We start from the raw sequence: 20,693 nt of genomic DNA, 5'->3' as shown, positions 1-20,693 counted from the left end.
GGCTCCAACCCCGCAGAGTGTGCATTCTTACCCTGCTTTCCCCTCTCCTTTCTCTGTCTCCCAGTGGTCTGACTCAGTTTCAGGCAGCTTCCTTTGCAAAAGTCGTTTTCCAAGCAAGGTGATCAGGAGGGGCGATAGCATAAGCAAGCCAAATTCATTGATTTCGGTGGCCGGGACATGAGAATACAAGGGAAACGGTAAAAGAACGACATTGATTTGCATCAAGCAGCCTTGTTGCAAGACACCGTAGAGATGCACATGCTTTGCACTCGTTCCTTAGTGGAAGATCACATGTATGGCATGCATATTAGTTCATTTGAGTTTGCCATTCATAAGAATGCAAGGAGAATTCTGCTGGATCCATCTAGTGCAGCATCTTGTCTAAAGGCACTCACAGCAGCTCGGTTCCCATGCCCATATATTTCATTCAGAAGGTGTGCATCTTAGTGATACTCCCTTAATCCAGCATTGTCGCTGGAGGCTTAAGGGTCTTTGATGCCTTTTAACAGCTCTTCCTGGGTCACTCCTGAACAGGGATAAGATTGGGGATGGTGTCCCATGCATTGGTAGCCTCAAGCTGGAATGTGAGCAGAGGAGGACAACCGAGATGATCAAGGGTCTGCAAACCAAGCCTTATGAGGAATGGTTGAGGGAGTTAGGCATATTTAGCCTTTTAGAAGAGAAGGCTGAGAGGTGATATGATAGCCATCTTCCAATATATGAAGGGGAGATTGAACAAGCTTCTTTTCTGCTGCTTCAGAGGGTAGGACCCAAACCAGTGGATTCAAATTATGAGAAAGGTGCCGCTGATTGTACTCGCTCCAAAATCACAATGTACAACCCTCGCTCTAAATTAATGATTTGTCATATAGGAAAGGACTTCCTTTCATCTGTCTTAAATCTACTGCTCATTCATTTCACTGAATGCCTGAGTTATAGTACGTCAAGGGAAGGGGGGGGGGACTTCTACTTTCTCCACACCACGCAGAAGTATATATATTTCAGTGACACAGGCACCCTTGCCATCTCTGAAAGCCTTTTGATGTATTGCAAATTAAAAGCATCATCTGCCTCTTGAACTTGAAACAGGTCTATGTAGAAATCTTAAATAACAAAACTGGGTCTCTTCTACATACCTCAAGGTGAAACCTCATTTCCCCCTTTTTTTAGTATAACATGGCTTGATTGAAACACCTGTGCGTCATGCAAGGGGTTAGGAATACCTGACAAGCAGAGGGTCAGGTAACATGAGCAGAATCTGACCCTGCGAGGCGCGCGCACACACACACACACACCCTCTCTGCAACTTTAACCCACTTGAGAGAAAATGCTTAGCAATGCATGAGCTGCATTTAATGCTGGCTTGGAAGCTGGGGAAAGAGTAGGGATGGGCAAAAGATTTGAAGGAATCCAGAATTGGAAACTTCTGAAGGAAATCAGCCCTGAGTGCTCACTGGAAGGACAGATCCTGAAGCTGAGGCTCCAATACTTTGGCCACTTCATGAGAAGAGAAGACTCCCTGGAAAAGACCCTGGGAGAGATTGAGGGCACAAGGAGAAGGGGACGGCAGAGGATGAGATGGCTGGACAGTGTTCTCAAAGCTACCAGCATGAGTTTGACCAAACTGCGGGAGGCAGTGGAAGACAGGAGTGCCTGGCGTGCTATGGTCCATGGGGTCATGAAGAGTTGGACACGACTAAATGACTAAACAACAACAGAATTGGAAACTGAAGCAAGATCTCTTCAAAGCAACCCAAAGTGAAGCAAGGATTCCAACGAGCTTAGGGGTGCTTCTGTGATCTGGCTGTAGATCAAAGAAATTAGATAGTAACAGTGTTAGAAACTCAGATCTATAAGCTAGGCGCCAACTGGCTCCTTAAACCACAGCTGCCAAAACGGAATGCCTAGTTGGCCCTTTTTAGGGCCAGAAGGCAGGAAAGTCACATTTTTCAATACGACTTTTTGGTTCCTGAAATTCATTCTGATTGTGTAGATAAAACACCACAAATAGAATTCTACAGTGTGTGTTGTTAGTGTGCAAAAACAGGCAAGATCAAAGAAGAAGAAGAGAAGAAGAGTTTGGATTTGGTATCCCGCTTTATCACTACCCGAAGGAGTCTCAAAAGCGGCTAACATTCTCCTTTCCCTTCCTCCCCCACAACAAACACTCTGTGAGGTGAGTGGGGCTGAGAGACTTCAAAGAAGTGTGACTAGCCCAAGGTCACCCAGCAGCTGCATGTGGAGGAGTGGAGACGCGAACCCAGTTCACCAGATTACAAGTCTACCCTCTTAACCACTACACCACACTGGATCTCCAGGTAGGCACCTCCAGATGGTGGAGACATCAGGCACTATCCTGGCACCCGGGTATCTTCACTTGGTTGCAACTGGCCGATAGCCAGGTGCAAAATGCGCCTGGCTCCCGGTGAATTTCGAGCGCTGGAAAGGAAGCATGTTAATGAATTTGCCTGAACCATGTGGCCTCTATATCCATGGACAGGAAGCAGGGAAATGCTTGCAAGCCCTCCTCCCAATGTCTGTGAGCATTGCTACATATGCTCAATCTACAACCATCCTGATGTTGAGCAGAGAATATCCAAAGGCAGCTTCTACTTGTTTTGCGTGAATGCCAGTAGAATTATCTATGCAGTCAAACATCGGAATAAAGATGGATCTCCAGTCATGCGAGGTGTTCTACTTGCATTCAGATGAACATTAAATAGATCTCTCCTGCAGACCTTCTCTGCTCAACACGGGGTTGGTTGGGAACCAAGGAAGGCTCTGTTTTCCATCCCAAACATGAGATGAATGCATGGACATTAGCAATTGCTGCTTCCATTTCCATTTTGGGGGTGTCAGAATTTTCCAACATTCCTAGGAATGACGTGTGCAAGATTGTCACAGGCTAGAGCTAGGCAGATCCACCTCTCTCTAGTGCCCTAAGGAACGACCTCGCTGTTGCAAAAGAAGTGTAGATGAGGCTGGAGGAAGGAGAACCATTGCAGAAAAGCAGATTCCGTCCACTGAATTCCCCACTGCCATCAGGAAGAGCCGGATCTGCCTTGTGTCAAGGAGGCCCAGTCCAAAACTTTCACCAATAGAGGGGTGAACGAGAGGCTGTTTCCAAGCACGCAACGCCATGAATCATCCACATTTCTGAATCCCTGCGCTAAAAGAAATGTGCAGCGTAAGGAGGCAGAATGCAGCGCCAGGAGCATATTCAGTGCTGAACAAAAGCATTAGGTGGGGAGGCTGGAGCAAAGAGTTCCCAACCCCGCTGAGGGCGAGCACAGTGAGTCTTGGCTTTGCACATGATCTTTGGCAAGGGGATTCCCACTTCCAAAGTTGCACATCTCTCCCCCCCCCCCAAATATGCCCAAATATGGTGTGACGTGTTTGATCTCCAGCTCTGTCCAAAAACAAAGGAGCCTGAAACAGACAGCACTGGCAAGCTGGCTAGATTCGAGAAGGGTGTCCAAATCCCAGGATTTTCACTGAAGATGTTTCTCGGCACACTCTCCCCCAGTATTTTCTTTCATTCTTAGAAGGCAACTGCAACTAGGAATATCCAGTCTCTGCATCCCTCCGACCATGGCAGCAATCCTTCCAGCTCAAACGGAACATGACAAAACGATGGGCATGCAGCAGACTGCGACAGTTTATATAAGAAGAGCCTGCCAGGTTCAAGGCAAAGGGCACTCCAGCTCAGACTCCCATTTCCCACTGCATCAGGCAATGATGATGTAGATATCTTACCTATCATTTGCCATAAGGTCCCAGGGAGGATGACCGTATAAAAATACAACAGGTTGCTTCCGATGTTAGCTCTGCTCATGCTTGAAGTTGATGGGCATGGCATACAGGTCAGTTCATTTCAACAGGTCTACTCTGAGTAAGTCTGAATTGGGTACAACCCATGATTAACATCTGTTAAAGCAATTTGCAATCAGAAGATTGGTCCTAAAGATGTACACATAGAATCAGTGAATCATAGACTTGTATAGTGGTACCTCGGGTTAAGTACTTAATTTGTTCCGGAGGTCCGTTCTTAACCTGAAACTGTTCTTAACCTGAAGCACCACTTTAGCTAATGGGGCCTCCTGCTGCCGCTGCACTGCCGGAGCATGATTTCTGTTCTCATCCTGAAGCAAAATTCTTAACTCGAGGTACTATTTCTGGGTTAGCGGAGTCTGTAATCTGAAGCGTATGTAACCTGAAGCGTATGTAACCCGAGGTACCACTGTGTAGTTGGGATGGATCCCAAGGATCATCTGGTCCAACCCCCTGCAATTTAGGAATCACAGCTAAAAAATCCCTGACAGAGGAGCATCCGACTTCTCTTTAGAAACCTCCAATGAAACAGAGTCTACCACCTTCTGGGGTAGTCCATTCCACTGTCAAGAAGTTCTTACCATTAGAAAGCTCTCCTGATGTTTAGTTGGGATCACTCTTCTTGTAATTTGAATCCATTGGCTTGGGTCCTACCCTTTAGAGCAGCAGAGAGAATTTTTTTTGCTCCATCTTTCATACGTGTGTGTGTGTGTGTGTGTGTGTGTGTGTGTGTTAAAGGTCAGAGTAAAGAGGTCTCTTCACATAAGACAAACACTGTATGATAAGGTACTGGACTCACCACTGTGAGGAGGGTATCCCACAGTTTAACAGCTGCCAGAGAGACCGTCCTCTCCCAGCCCACAACTTCCTCCAAACTTCCAAGGGCAGCGGAACTACCAAGAAGCCCCCACAGATGCATCTTGGTATCCCACAAGCCTGGAATGAAGGCAAGGGTCCTCAATTGTCCACAAAATCTGGATATTATGACCTCTGAACATGACTGCATAGCTACCAGGTACTACCAAGGCTCCACATCTACGAAGTAATGAAAGGGTTGTCCTCCATCCTGCAGTCTTGCCCACATCAAGGTTGCAAACCTGCCAGAATTGATACTTTGGGGCACCTGAAAAAAACAAGCACTTGGGGTCTTCAAGCCAACAGGGGGCTCATCAGTACATACAAACACTCTGCCCCCCTGCAAGGGACAAGACAAAGCAATGAGTTCTAGAGATGAGTTCTGAGGTCACGTTCCAGGAGTCTGTCATTGTGGAGAGCCCTCCTCCCACACTCTTATCCCAACAAAGGCCACCAGAGCAATCTCCATCCTCCAGCAGAAGCCCTCAGCCAAAAAGAAAGGTCCTTCGGCTGCTTAATGGACCCTTTATAGAGTCTTTTTACAGGGAGGGCGGGTAACATAATCCCAGCCTCAACATTTCTTTTGACTGCTCTGCGAGGTTTCAGCTGTGATTCAACTGTTGGCAAAGTCCCACGACCCATAAAACACACACACAGAGAGCCCAGCACTGCAGAGGAAGCCCCGGGGTATAGCAATGAACTCAGTCAAAGGCCACGTAACCAGGCTGATCTGGGGGATGGCAGGGGGGCTCAGCTGCAGATCCACACTGCTTGGATGATGAGGGGTGGGGAGTGGAGAGATACCCCACTCCAAGGTTCCCCATAGCCCATGCTATTCTGTCCAGAAGAAAACTGACGGCTACATCGCTGCTCTCGCTATCAGAGAGAACTGGCATCTCTGCAGGGGGAGGCACCCTCTTTTAATGGGATGCAGGGCACTTCCAATGGGGGGGGGGCAGAAGAACACCAGAAGAGCCTGCTGGATCAGGCCAAGAGACAACCTAGTCTGGCACCCTGTTCTGCCAGTCGGATGGACTCCTGTTCTAACATGTGTTCATTAGGAACATCAGCATATCAGCAGGAGAGCTGAAGCACTGCATGCAGAACAGCTCAGGTGCAACCCCCAACATAGGAAGCTGCTTTTTGTAGAGTCAAATTACTGGTCCGTCTACCTCAGTATTGTCTACACTGACCGGCAGCAGCTCATGAAGATGCTTCCAGCAGAAGCACTTCCCAGCCCTACATGAAGATTTAACCTGGGACCTTCTGCATGAAAAGTAGATTCTTTCCCCCCTAAAGGTAAAGGGACCCCTGACCATTAGGTTCAGTCGTGACCGACTCTGGGGTTGCGGCGCTCATCTCACTTTATTGGCCGAGGGAGCTGGCGTACAGCTTCCAGGTCATGTGGCCAGCACGACTAAGTCACTTCTGGCAAACTAGAGCAGCGCACAGAAATGCTGTTTACCTTCCTGCCGGAGCGGTACCTGTTTATCTACTTGCACTTTGACGTGCTTTCAAACTGCTAGGTTGGAAGGAGCAGGGACCGAGCAACGGGAGCTCACCCCGTTGCAGGGATTCAAACCGCTGACCTTCTGATCAGCAAGTCCTAGGCTCTGTGGTTTAACCCACAGCGCCACCCACGTCCCCCTTAGCCTTTAACAATACCTGGGCATCTCCAGGTAAGGCCAAGAGTGCCCCCTGCCTGCCTGCCTGCCTGCCATTATCATAAATACATGACCTGCTATGCTGTATTTAGAGAGCAAAGTCTACAGGTACTTCACCATCGCAAATGTCTTTTTAAGCCATTCTGATAACTATGGTATTTAGGCACGTCTGTTTGTAGTAAGTGCAGTTTTCATTTTTAAATCAGGTTATTTAATTCTTTTTAAAGGCGTGTGAGAGGGGAGGGGGAAGGAGAGAGAGAGGCTGGCTATAATTGATTTTTTTTAATTAAAAATCCAATTTAAAGTTTAAGCAAATCTTTCCTGTAATTATTGCTCGAAGCATCCAAAGTGTTTTTGCCCTGGATTCAGGCTTGCTGGTGTCCTCATTTGCCAGAGCACTTCAAGGTCAATATCAATCACGCATTTAATGCATAAATAGAAATTGTTATTAATAGTGTTGATCATCACCCTAATCACAGCCACCACCATCTAGCAGGGTATCTAACGTACTGAAACAGGGATGGGGAACCTCAGCTCCAGCAGCCAAATGCGGCCCTCCAGGCCTCTCTTTGTGGCCCTCAGGCCTTCTCCCAAGGCCACACCCCTCACCAGTCCTCCTTTCTTGCTTTTCCCTGGCTGCAGTGGGTTCTTGAACTCTGACAATTCTTCTTGCTTGCCTGGAGGGAGGATAGAGAGGCAGCTGTCAGGGTTTGCAGAATCTCGCCTACTATACAGTTGTTAAAATTCACACCCACTTTTCCTTCTGGTCCTGCCAACCCCTGGCAGGTGGCCCCTGGAAGGCTGCCCAGATGAGAATCTGGCCGTCAGACTAAAAAAGCTCTCCCCACCCCGTACCAAAAGGCCACCTCTCTCAGTGCCCATTCAGTCTCTTCTTGAAACCCTTCAGGAAAGTGAATCGCCCAGGCTGCTTGGCTGATCTTATCACTTCGAACATTCTGACACAGCTTAGCCCAGATCTGTCTTCCTTGTCCTACCTTTGGTGGATAAAAAAACAACAACGATTCTCCCTCTCCTTTCTGACATGCTTTTAAATATTTGAAAGGGGAGCGAGGAGGGGGAAAGAACTCAAAGTGCTTTGTATTCTCCAGATTTGGCAGCCCCAGACCTGTCTGCTTCCCCTCACAAAACTCACCTGGGATCTTCCGCCACTATTTGATGGGATGCTGGCAGATGCCACTGAGGACCATGGCTGCAGAATGGACTTTCAACAGGGGCTGAACAATAAGGGCTCTTCCAAGGTTGCAATTGGACCATAAAGAAGGCTGATTGCCGAAGAATTGATGCTTTTGAATTATGGTGCTGGAGGAGACTCTTGAGAGTCCCATGGACTGCAAGAAGATCAAACCTATCCATTCTGAAGGAAATCAGCCCTGAGTGCTCACTGGAAGGACAGATCCTGAAGCTGAGGCTCCAATACTTTGGCCACCTCATAAGAAGAAAAGACTCACTGGAAAAGACCCTGATGTTGGGAAAGATTGAGGACACAAGGAGAAGGGGACGACAGAGGACGAGATGATTGGACAGTGTTCTCGAAGCTACCAGCATGAGTTTGACCAAATTGCGGGAGGCAGTGGAAGACAGGAGTGCCTGGCGTGCTCTGGTCCATGGGGTCACGAAGAGTTGGACACAACTAAACAACTAAACAACAACAACAACAACAAGGTTGCAATCCTGAACACAACAGGACTTACGTCTGAGTAAGCATGCAATACGATTGTGCTCTAGCTCAGCAGTAGAGCATCTGGCTTGGATTCAGAAGGTCCTAGGTTAAAGCCTTGGTCTCACCAGGCTGGGGGAGTTCTGGCCTGAAGGCAGTGTGCTTTAGTGGTTAGTGCGTTGGAGACCAAGATTTCAGTCCCCACTCAGCTATAAAGCTCACTGTGCCTTCCTTATTATTATTATTATTATTATTATTATTATTATTATTATTATTTGCACTGGTATATACCACTCTTCATCCATAGATCCCAGGGCAGTTCACAGCATAAAAATACAAGATAAAAATACAAAACAAAAACAAAAACAAAACAAGACAATAACCGCCCCTCCCATAAATACATTAAAAGAGTATATGATCATAGAATCAAAGAACTGTAGAGCTGGAAGGGACCGTGAGGGTCATCTAGTCCAACCCCCTGCAATGCAGGAATCTTTTGCCCAACATCGGGCTCAAACCTGTAACCCTGATATTAAGAGTCTCATGCTCTACTAATTTAGCTATCTGTCAGGGACTGCGCTGAGGAGCACTGCATTGAGGAGGAATGGCGGGAGCTTCCCCCTCCCTCTGCTCCTGCTCTTCTGAATCTCCTGAATCTTCTCAGAAGCAGGAGGACAGTATAGATTTGAAACAGTGGCTTAAAGAGGGGTATAGTTCAGAAGGCAAAAGCTGGGAGATACTGGATGGGGAATAGCTAGGAGAGGAAACACTGGAAGAGAGAGAGTTAACAGATTCACAGTCGTTGGACAGCATTCCTCCGCTCTCCCCAAGGTCAAGAAGAGCTCAGAAAGTCTCAGAACAGAAAGCGCAGAGGGTATAAGCTGGGATGACAAGACATAGGAGTGACGTAGATTAATAGGGACAGAGGGGTGTGAGCCTTAATTGGGAGCACCGCCATTCCTAGGTAGATGCTTTCCTTTGTCCCTTATTTATTAAATGAACTAACTTGTAAGAATTTCCTTCTGTTTGATCTGCTTATTTACAGGGGAGGAAGCTGATTCCCAGAAGCCTGACACTATCCTATATGTATTATATCACAGGGTTGTTGCGAGACTAAAATTTGGAGAAGAGAACCATTTCACACCACCGTGGGCCCCTCGGCGCATGTAAGGAATTAAAAGTTAAAATAAACCTTGGATAGTTGCTGCCAGTCAGAGTAGGCAATACTGACTTAATTGAACGAGCAGTCTGAATCAGCATGAGGCAGTTTCCTATGGTGGGAAGGGTCAGCGCTCTGTGGTAGAGCACCTGCTTTTCACACAGAAGATCCCAAGCTCAGTCCTTCGCATATGACTAGGAATGTCCCCCTGTTTGGAACCCTTAAGAGGTGCTGCCTGTCAGTGTAGACCATACTGGACTAGATGGAGCAATGATCTAATTCACTTGTGAGGCAGTCTCCTATATTGGGAGGAATGCACAGTAAAATGCTGGTTACTTTTTGCTTTTTTAAACACAAACTGATGCAGAGTGATGGAGAACCGGACATAAGATTGGAAAAAAAGGAAACCGAGAGACACCAACATTGACAAATCCCATCACAAGCTGTGAAGCCTCCTGCCATGTCAGTGACAGCTTTGCTCCTTCTTGAGCCTGAGCAATGGACCTTGGACAGCTCTGGAGCTCAGATGTTGCATGCAAGCAAATCCTTGCTGTTTATTCTTTTATTGAATTTGTAGCCTGTCCTCTCTCCCCAAGGACCCCAGGCCGGTAAACAGATACACAACTTAAAAACAAAATGCATAAACTATCTGAAACATTCCCCCCCCCCAAAAAAAACCATTTATAATGTGCTCTTCTGCCACTGCTCTGTGAGCCCTCCTATCACGACTTCATCCCCTCTGACTTCTCATGTCTCGGGGGTCAATTTGTAAACTGGCCCCCAGCCTGAAAAACAAGTCACACACCAACTCAGTGAATTACCTTTCGCTCCTGGATCTGAAGTTGAAGCGAAACAGGCACGAAGCCAAATGTGGATAGATAAAAGTTTTTTGCTCTGCGCTAGAACTCATGGACATCCACTGAAGCGGAATGTTGGAAGAGTTGGGACAGAGAAAATAACTTCGTGCCGTTAATCTGTGGAACTCGCTCCCCCAGGAACCAGTGATGGCCACCGATTTGGATGGCCGTAAAAGAGGATGGGACAAATTCATGGAGGAGAGAGCAATCAAGGGCTCCTAGTCGTGATGGCTATTCTCTGCCTTCACGGTTAGAGGCAGCAATGCTTCTGAATGCCAGTTGCTGGAAACCACGAGAAGGGAGCTGGAATTCTGCTTATGGGTTTTCCATTAGGACATCTGGTCAGCCACTGTGAGAACAGGATGCTGGACTAGATGGGTCACTGGCCTGACCCACCAACAAGCTCTTTTTGTGCTCTTATGTTCTCATATATCTCCTTACACTCCGTCTCCAAGCTGTTACGAACAGCCAACCTTTCAGTTTCGACATAAAGCCCAGTTTTCCCTTCTCTCTTCCTTCTGAACCCCAAATTCAATTTGATTAACATCCAGCCAATGGAAAACTTCCGGAGAACTTGACATTTTGTTCACAATTTTGTGACCTTTTAATTCAGGGATAAGGAGCATCAGGTCTGGTGACTAAATGCAGCCCTCTGGTCCTCTTCCTCTAGCTCTCTGCACTCTCCCAAACCACACCTCCTCTTCCCAGTCCACATCTGGCCCTGCTCTACACCCTCCAGAGTGTTTTTACCTGGCTGGACTTTGTCCTTGAACTCTAATGATGCTTCTTGGAGGACAGAGAGGGAGGGCTGAGAATAGCTAGGGTACTATGCAAAGATAAACCTTATGTGTGTTTCTCTGCCCACTTCTGCCTCTGTCCTGTCTGAGAGCCAGTGTTGTGTAGTGGTTAAGAGCAGTGGACTTGTAATCTGGTGAACCGGGTTCGTGTCTCCGCTCCTCCACATGCAGCTGCTGGGTGACCTTGGGCTACCCACACTTCTTTGAAGTCTCTCAGCCCCACTCACCTCACAGAGTGTTTGTTGTGGGGGAGGGAGGGAAAGGAGAATGTTAGCCACTTTGAGACTCCTTCGGTAGTGATAAAGCGGGATACCAAATCCAAACTCTTCTTCTTCTCTTCTTCTGCTGTTGATATGCAGCCCCCGGAAGGTTACCCAGAAAGGTATGTGGCCCTTAGTAGTTAGGGCTAGAAAAGACCCCTGTCTGAGATCCAGCAAACCCACTAGGTAGACCAATGCTGTGACAAAGTGTAAGGCAGATTTCTGTGCAGATTAGCAGCATCCAAAGCTCAGCTGCATGCAAGAGCTTTTGAGTTCAATCCCTGACATCCCCCAGTAAGGATGGACATTGGACTACAATTCGCATCGACCATTGGAGATACAGGCTGATGGGAACTGGAGTCCAACAGTCTGTCTGGAGGCCACTCCATTTGCATCTCCATCATCCCAAATGTAGACAACTCTGAGTCAGACAAACCAACGACCTGACTCAACACAAGGCACTTCCTGATGTTGCAGTGCAAGAATGACATACCCTTTCCCGGCTTCCCATCGTCTGTTGTCTCCCTCCTGCCTATTTTTAGACTGTAAACTGCTCAGAGGCCTGGACCTGTCATCTCATTCTTTCTCCAGAGCAACTTACGTGGATGGTACTGTCTAAATCACCGGCATCATCGGTGCTGCCGGCCTATCAGGACTCTTCCCTTCACCCCGTGACCCAAAAGAGAAACACCCTCCTGTTGCCACCAATGACAAGAGGTATTCTCCCCCCCCCCCAATTCTTGGGGATGTGAAAGGGGGAGATAAAGAGCAGGAGAAAATTCTCCCTCCACTTCCTATTTTAAAAACAGTAGATCCTGTCACCAGATGCAAAAGGAACTTTCCCTTGTTCACCTTCCACGAATAAAGAGGACTCCTCTCTCTCTCTATTCCAAACCTGGATGTGCTGATCTAAAAATATTTAGCGTAAATATTTTAGATGCAGGTCGTTGCATTTCAGATGGAGACCTTTAGTGCCATCGCAGATGCCACTGAAGATGGGGTAGCTGTCACCAGCCTCAGATGGTTCCAGATTCAAATGTGGGATTTAAATGTGCACATGCGATCACGCTCTTGTCTTTCTTTGACATTAACATTTCCCTGTTTATGTCTAGCAGTGGGAGATCTCCCACGACTGCAGCCAGGGCCACTCTTTCCCTGCCCATCTGTTTCTTTTGTGATTCTGCTTGGCTCTGCAAAGCATTATCTTTGAAAGCATCAGCAATGCACACACCGCAGGCCAGTCGAGTGTTTCTGTTTCATTTTCTGTTTCTCAAAGCAGCCTGCTTTGCTTCTATCCGGGGAAGAGATCTGTGTCACGGGATGCCTTCTCCAGACAGATGGCATAGGATTAGAACCCACAGCCCTTCATTCAAGAATGCCAGTGCAAATATCCAAAGGACTCAGCTGGGAAGGTCCCAGGAGAGACAAGCTTAAGCCTAACAGGTATTACTGGTTGGTGCTTTTGAGGCAGCTTAATTCCTTCTCTAAAGTGGGAATGAGGAACTCCCAGCCCTCCAAATGATGGGAGCTGCAGCCCATCACCATTTAGAGGGCCACATGTTTCCCATTCAAGTTCTACATCTGGCCTACACCTGGCCCTCCAAATATTGTTGAACTACTGGTGACTGGGAGTGGCCGCCGGGACCACGTAACACCAGTTCTGAGAGATCTGCATTGGCTCCCAGTACGTTTCCGAGCACAATTCAAAGTGTTGGTGCTGACCTTTAAAGCCCTAAACGGCCTCGGTCCTGTATACCTGAAGGAGCGTCTCCACCCCCATCGTTCAGCCCGGACACTGAGATCCAGCGCTGAGGGCCTTCTGGCGGTTCCCTTGCTGCGAGAAGTGAGGTTACAGGGAACCAGGCCGAGGGCCTTCTCGGTAGTGGTGCCCGCCCTGTGGAACGCCCTCCCTTCAGATGTGAAGGAAATAAGTAGCTATCCTATTTTTAAAAGACATCTGAAGGCAGCCCTGTTCAGAGAAGTTTTTAATATTTAATGCTGTATTGTTTTTAATACTTGATTGGGAGCCGCCCGGAGTGGCTGGGGAAACTCAGCCAGATGGGCGGGGTATAAATAATAAATTATTATTATTATTATTATTATTATTATTATTATTATTATTATTATTACTACTACTACTACTACTACTACTACAACTCCCATCATCCCTGGTCACTGGCCATGTTTGCTGTTGCTAATGGGGATTGTACACTCCAATACAGTATCTACATCTCTGCCCTCTTAGAGGCATTGAAAGGGAAGGAAGCATTTTGCTTTTGTGTAACAGTTTCTCTCTCTCTCTCTCTCTCTATCTCTCTCTCCACACACACACACACACACACACACACACTACTGTTCACGCTGACTTTGGTGAAAATAAAAAGCTTCAGGTGTTATGAAACCTTTAACCGCCTTAGGCCACAGATCCAAAAACCAGTGCATGCAGTGTTCCACGTAAATTCTGAATCTGAACTCTGCACCCCACCACAATGGTCAAAATCCAGGTGCTTTAGCCTTGTTGGCAACTCTTGTTTTGATTTTTTTATAAGGTGCTGAACATGACAAATCTTAAGCTGGGACCTCTCAAATATTGCCAAACACATCAATTGAATGCAACTCTAGAAGAGGATAGCGTTAAGTGCTGCAGCTTAGATTTGGGTGTCTGCTTTGCATGCAGAAAGTTCCAGGTTCATTCCTCCAAGTAGGCTGCAAGAGCCTCCTGGTTTGAAACTTGAGAGAGCCTTTGCTGCCAGTCCCAAGAAAAGCTTTGCTGAAAAGGAAAAGGGGGGGAAGAGCCCTGCTGAACCACCACTTTCTGCAGGAATGAGTTCCATAGTTTAACCACATGTACCGCATGCAGAAGTCCTTTGTTTCCTCTGTCCTGAATCTTCCAACACTCATTGGGTGTCCACAGGTTCTGCTGTTGTGTGTGTGAGAGAGAAACTTCCCTCTATCTCCTTACTCTATGCCAGGCACCATTTTATAAACTTCAGTCATGTCACCCCATACTCGCCTTTTCTGTAAACTAAAAAAGCTCCAAAACATCGCAGGCTTTCCAAATCATGGTTAACATAATCCACTATGACCTCAAGGTCTTGTGATCCAGGAAAGCAATTCTCTTGTTCCTATACCCATTTCATACCATGTCCAAGACAGAAAGCCATTGCATGTTAACTCTTAAACACTGTCCAAAAAAAGAGGAAAGTGTGCATCATGTCAGCTACTAAACATCATCAGTTATATTGCATGCCAGCTTGTCAAAGATAGTCAAATACCATGGGCAAGAGCTAAGCGTGGACCCATCAAGTTAATGAACACAACTAACTTAGGTCTATTAGTTTCACAGTGGGTCTGCTCTGAGTAGGACTTGCTAACCAATACAAAACACTCGATGAATCAACTCTATGATTCTATGATTCTATGAATGTTTGGTGAATACAGGGCATCAACAGCTGCAAAGGTGAATTCAGAACGTCAGGTACAAGAGCTTTGTTGGATCAAGACACAGGGGGCCCTTCTAAATGTCTGCCATCCTATTCTCATTATCAGTGTTAGAAAATAGCCAGGCGTCAAGCACATTTTGCAACTGGAATGGATCCAATTGCGACCACGTGGAGATCTCTGGGTGCCAAACTGAGGAAAGCAAAATGTTGCTGAGGGAAGGATCTGAAATATTTTCCTGGAAGCTTGAATTTGGGTTGTTTTATTTGATGTTTCAATGTGTCGTAAACCACTTTGTGATTTGTTCTTTAAAATATATTGGTATAGAAATGAAAATAATACTACTAAAAATAATAATTTATCATTATTCCTCTTAGGGGGCAAAAACAAAGCCTAGACATTCCATTGTGGTGACCATAACCCGGGTTAAAGGTGCCATTTGGTGATTAGATTATACAGTGGTACTTCGGGTTACATACGCTTCAGGTTACATATGCTTCAGATTACAGACTCCGCTAACCCAGAAATAGTGCTTCAGGTTAAGAAATTTGCTTCAAGATGAGAACAGAAATTGTGTTCCGGCAGTGCAGCAGCAGCAGGAGGCCCCATTAGCTAAAGTGGTGCTTCAGGTTAAGAACAGTTTCAGGTTAAGAACGGACCTCCGGAATGAATTAATTACTTAACCCAAGGTACCACTGTATATCTGAGTTTCTAACACTGCTCACCATGGCCAAGCAGATGCCCTAAGAAGCACACAAGCAGGTCCTAAGTACAACATCAACACTTCCTGCTTGTCTCTCTGTGTAACTAGCATTCAGAGGCATACTCTCTCCCACAGCAGGATCTGTATCTGATGGCAGGATCTGCCTCTCATTTATTTTAACTAGGAGGCAATAATTGTCAGGAAAGCAGAACGCAAATCTAGGGAAATAAGTCTTGGCCTTCCCCAAGACCCCTTTGCTTTCCCAAAGATCTCAAGTATAGTCTCTTCACCTTTACAGTGGTACCTCGGGTTACATACGCTTCAGGTTACATACGCTTCAGGTTACAGACTCCGCTAACCCAGAAATAGTACCTCGGGTTAAGAACTTTGCTTCAGGATGAGAACAGAAATCGTGCTCCGGCGGTGCAGTGGCAGGCCCCATTAGCTAAAGTGGTGCTTCAGGTTAAGAACAGTTTCAGCTTAAGAACAGACCTCCAGAACGAATTAAGTATGTAACCAGAGGTACCACTGTATAGGCACTGAGTAATTCTCCAGGCCCAACCACGACACCTAGGCTCAGCCAAATGTCAGTGGTTGGGGGTGATAGCCAGTAATGTCCTTCAGATGTCATTTGATTTCAACTCCCATCATTCTCTTGCCTTTTGGCCCTACCAGTTGGGGCTGACGGGAGTTGGAGTCTAAGACCCCTGGGAGTCATCACCCAAGTTTTACATCACAACAGAACTCCCACCATGATCAGCCAGTATTCGATTCTGGACAGCTCTGTTGGTTGCAGCATGGTGCTGATAATGCCAAAATTGCAAGTTCAAGCCCCATATGAGACAGCTGCACATTCCTGCCTAGCAGGGGGTTGCACTCTATTATTCACTACTATAAATGAAGATGAAATGTTTTGTGCGTATGATATACAAAGGAAGCTGCCATTGGTCATTGGTTCTCCTAGCTTCACACTGTCGAAACTGATCGGTGACAGCTCACCAGACAGGGATCCCGTCCCAGCAATCTTCATATGTTTATTTGTTATTATTCCAAAAGAAGCCAAGGGCCACAAACAGCAAGCGACAAAACCATAATTATAACAACAACAACCTTTAACACAATTCTAGTTCAAACGCTGGGAAGAGTTTGGGGCTTAAAAGGATAGCTGGAAGAGGAAACTGCTCGGAAAAGGCACCAGAAACAGCACCTGCCTAATATTCAAGGACAAGGTGTTCCAAAGGGTCAGTGCCACCACACTAAAGGCCCCGTTCTACATTGTGAGGAACAGACCTCCCGAGTAGATGCTATCTGCAGGAATGCGGTGATCAATCAGGTTACATAAGGGGTGCACCTAACCCTTGGCTAGATTTGCCAAAGGATTGAACCTGGAACCTTCTGCATGCAGCACTGATGATTTACTGCTGAGCTGAGGCCCTTCCCTTAAGACATGGAAAGCTGCTAGACTATCGATCCGTTTAGCTCAGTGTTGTCAACTCTGACTAACAGCAGCTCTGCAGGGTTTCAGACAGGAGTATTTCCTGTACTTGGGCACTTCCTGCAATGACAGTATTTTAGGTAACCAAGTTCACATGGGGCGGGGAAGGGGGCGGGAAGCAACAGAAGTCTGGCTTTGGCTGAATCTTAATGCCGAAATTGACACAGGGGAGCTGTTATCAGATCTCCCAAGCTTTTTTTCCGTTCTTTGCTTTAGTGCTTTATATAAATATATATAGCCGCTGGGATTCCAATTTTGATTACACCAATAGAGCTGGGGAAAGGGGTTGTTCACACTTTCCTCCATGCTGGCTCTAAATCACACAATCTCTCTCTCTCTCTCTCTCAGCTGCTTCTGACCAGGCATCATGAGGAAGGGCCTTAGCTAAGCAGCAGAGAATCAGCTTTGCATGCAGGACGTCCCAGGTTCAGTCCCTGGCATCTCCAGGTAAGGATGGGAATGCTCCCTTGCCTGAAACGCTGGAGAGTGTGTTGTAATGGCCTGGATGGACCAATGGTTGGATTTGGTAGAAGGCAGCTCCCTATGTTCCTAAACCCATTGGGGTGTGTGTGTGTGGAGGAAGGAGTCTTGGGTTTGGAAAACAAATGAGAATAGATTTAAACAGCCACTTCATAAGCTGCTTCGACTGAAATCCGAACACGCCCCCCCCCTCTCTAAAGCTAAAAAATAATAATATTGGTGGCTGCGTTCATAGATCTACAGCATTCTGCTTAATGCTTGTGATCCATCCACACACAACTCAATATTTACAGTGTGGTGGATTCCCTACACACACACACATTGAGTATTCTGTGGCAGAGAACAGTGGTTTAAATGGTTTTAACTGGGGTAGGGGAATTCTTATGAGGACTAGAAATCACATCATCTGGAACCCATCCACCTGCTCCAGAAAATCAAATCAACAGGACAGGATCTGAGAGTACCCTTGGAAGTCCACGGAAGTCATGGCTGATGAATCTGGAGCTACAAGACAACTAGAGCATATGGAGGCTGCATGGAGGGGGGGCTGCCCCCCAGCGGGTGTTTCTCCATTTTTTAACCCTCTTGCCCAGTACCTTGAACTTCTGTAAATACATAAAAGCCTGCAGAACCCCAAATATTGCAACAATAATCCTGCTCACAAATTAAGTGTGACGCGGCCAGCATTGTGACAAAAATATTTGGCATCTGTGGTTGCCACCAGTTCACCACCAGGAAGTTGGGGGAGAAAAAAGTCGAAGTTCCAACAGGGCAGTAGGTGAAGTGAAATGTGTGCCTGTCTCAGTCCTGGAGGTGGGTGCGGGTGGGGAATGACACACCCCTAAAAGTGACTGTTGCTTGTCTTGGATTTGTGCTTGGCGTATCGCTGGGAACGAAGGCCACAGCACATTGCACATGGCCAAGAGTTGGGCTTTTCACTTAGCACATTGTACTAGAGCACCAGGTGGTAACTTCCAGGTCCATCTGGGCCCACATCTAGCAGGAAATGGAGAGGGAAGGTGGGTACTCTATTTCTGCAGAGACAGAATGGGGGGAGGCAGAACCAACCCTGCGACTTGTGTCTCAAAATGGCGTTGCGCAAGCAACATTCATTCACAGTGGTCAGTGAAGGCAGTCCATCACCCCCTCCAGACCACTTCCTAGGTGTGTGACTGCAGGATGGGGTCCATTCATGCATCAGCCTTGCTGCCGTGAGCGCAACCCATTCATAAACACATACGCACAAGCACCTGGTAGGGCAAAGCCTGTGAGATGAGTACATCCACCACATTTCTCCTAGAGGGTCAGTGAAGGCAGCCCATTGTTACTCCACCTTGCAGAACATGATCGGCTCCTGCTGGCCACTAAGGGCAGCCCACCTTTCTCCTGCTCCCCCCCTCCCCAAATTTCTGGCCAACTGTCACATGATGAGGCCGTTCATGTGGGGACATCATTCCTGCTAGTTAATGAGGACCATCCTGTCCTCGTGGAAGATGAAAGGTTTGAGATGCAGAAGGTCCCAAGTTCTGTTCATGGCACCTTCTCATAGACCTGGGAAGAGCCACTACCTGGAACCCTGGAGAGCTGCTCCCAGTCAGTGTAGACAATACAGAGCTGTATGAATTGATGCTCTGACTCGCAGCTTTCAGGGTTCCAGTTTGGGATAGGCCTTCACATGCAAAAGGTCCCAGATGCAACGCTTGGCATCTCTAGAAAAGGCTTCCTGCTGAAACGCTACAGAGCTGCCACAGAGTGTGGGCAATATTGAGCTAGACGGCCTGCCTCTGCTTCCTGTGTCCCTAAGCACCCCAGGTGACAGCCACCTGTCAAAGGATGTCAAAGGATGAGGCGACCGCCCAGGCACCATTCCCGCTGGTTCGTGAGGGCTCCTCTATTCTCCTCCTGCAACCCAAAACGAGACAGCAAGTTCCAGCCTGAGCTGCGGCCACCTCCCAAGCATCGTGCCCGTTCCCTTTCCATTCCCACACCAGCACAAAAGCCCAACCACGCTCTGGAAGCAGAGCCGCGCCAACGCCACGAAGCGAGGCAGCTTTCAAAATCCAAATGGCAAAGCCACGTTGGAGGAGCCACCGTAGGAGAAGCTACTGCTGCCCAGCCCAGCCCAGCCCGGGCCGCCCTCACGAAATCCTCGTAGGCAACTCGCTGGCCGGGCCTCCTTCCTCCTCCCGGCCGCTGCCAGCCAGGCCAGACCGGGCCAGGGAGCGGCCTCTCAGCGCGCCCTGGACTCCGGGCTCCGACGCGCGTTTGCCTAGGCAGCGGACGCTTCCCATAGAGCGCCGCCCGTCGAGGGGGGCTGGAAGCAGCAGCCGGAGCCAGAGAAAGAGCGACGCGGTGCTGGCTCTCCCGGTCCGAGGAAGGGCTCGTGCTGAGCGGCCTCGGCTCCCCTACCCTTCCCCCTTCCTCTCGCCACCTTCCCACAAAAAAACCCCCGAAAGCTGGCCGTCGCGGGGCGCCCTTCCCGGCTCAGCATCCTCGCCGTCGCCCGCTCGCACTCACCTTCCACGGCGGCGGCCAGGCGCAGCAGCGGCGGCAATAGCAGGAGCCCGAGCCGAAGCAGGAGCGCACCCGGGCCCGGCGGCGGCTCCATGGCGCGGCGCTCTCAGGGGCTCTAGGCGGCCATGGAGCTCCGAGGAGAGCGGCGAGGCCGGCGGGGGGGAAAGGAGGAGGAGGAGGATCGGGGGCTGGAGTGGGGTAGGGAGGAGGATCGGGGAGGGGGCGCTGCCTGGCTCGCTCGCGCCCCGCTTGGACGCTCGCTCGCTCGCTCCGTCCGCGACCGTGTCCGCCTGGCGCTCTGGGAGAGGGAGCGAGAGCCGCGGCTTCTGGACGGAGGCGCGCTGGGCTGGCCGCCTGCCTGCCTGCCTGCCTGCCTGGAAGGCTCGGGATGCTGCAAAGGCAGGCGCGGCGAGGGGAGGGGAGCAGAGGGGAGGGGGCGCGGGGAGGAGACTGGCGGGGGGAGGGGGCGGCGAGCGAGGGGCTGCTGCTTCTGCCGCCGCCGCCGCTCCGCCCGCTTGCCTCGCTAGGGCCGCGCCAGGAGGCCGGCGAGCGCGAGGACTTGGGCACGTCGCCGGCCTTTGCGCCCTGCCTGCGCGCTCTTGTGGATTCCGCTCTCGCCGGGGAAAGGGCTTGCCCAGCGCTTCCTTAGAGCTTTCCAGGATAGAGAGGGTTAATCCGGCATATATGGGGGGGGGAGCGGGGCGGAGAATTGGACGTGTGGCCTCAGAAGCCTCTGTGCACATGGAGATCCGCTGCGAGGGGTGTGAGATGCATCCGTCCTGCGGCCATCTCACTCACCGCATCCCCTAGGGGGATAGGCTAGCTCTCTGGCCCTCAGTGGCTGCTGCTAGTCCCCGTTGCGGAATGGAGCCTCCGTGTTCAGGAGCAGCCTACTAGATGATTGGGAGTACGGGCTTCTCAGATGCTTTAGGGCTGGCCAAGGTGGGCTGCGGTTTAGA

The 20,693-nt window shown here is 48.8% G+C and overlaps 1 protein-coding gene across 11 annotated transcripts in view; it reads right to left on the bottom strand.

The window, feature by feature from the left end:
- The window catches only part of EPHB2 (EPH receptor B2), a 114,572-nt gene extending 94,449 nt beyond the window's left edge, over window positions 1–20,123 (bottom strand). For 4 of the 11 annotated variants that reach the window (XM_083452089.1, XM_083452093.1, XM_083452095.1 and 1 more), the window contains exon 1: window positions 19,738–20,123. In XM_083452089.1, the coding sequence (XP_083308215.1) occupies window positions 19,738–19,828 (91 nt within the window). In that variant the 5' untranslated portion in view covers window positions 19,829–20,123. The remainder of the gene's footprint in view (window positions 1–19,737) is intronic. The other 7 variants (XM_083452097.1, XM_083452092.1, XM_083452094.1 and 4 more) reach the window with 2 other exon arrangements.
- Window positions 20,124–20,693: the final 570 nt, after the last annotated feature.

The sequence above is a fragment of the Podarcis tiliguerta genome (assembly GCF_965153285.1).
Source record: "Podarcis tiliguerta genome assembly, chromosome: 8".
NCBI lineage: Eukaryota > Metazoa > Chordata > Lepidosauria > Squamata > Lacertidae > Podarcis > Podarcis tiliguerta.
This window is presented reverse-complemented; position numbering and strand designations above follow the sequence as displayed.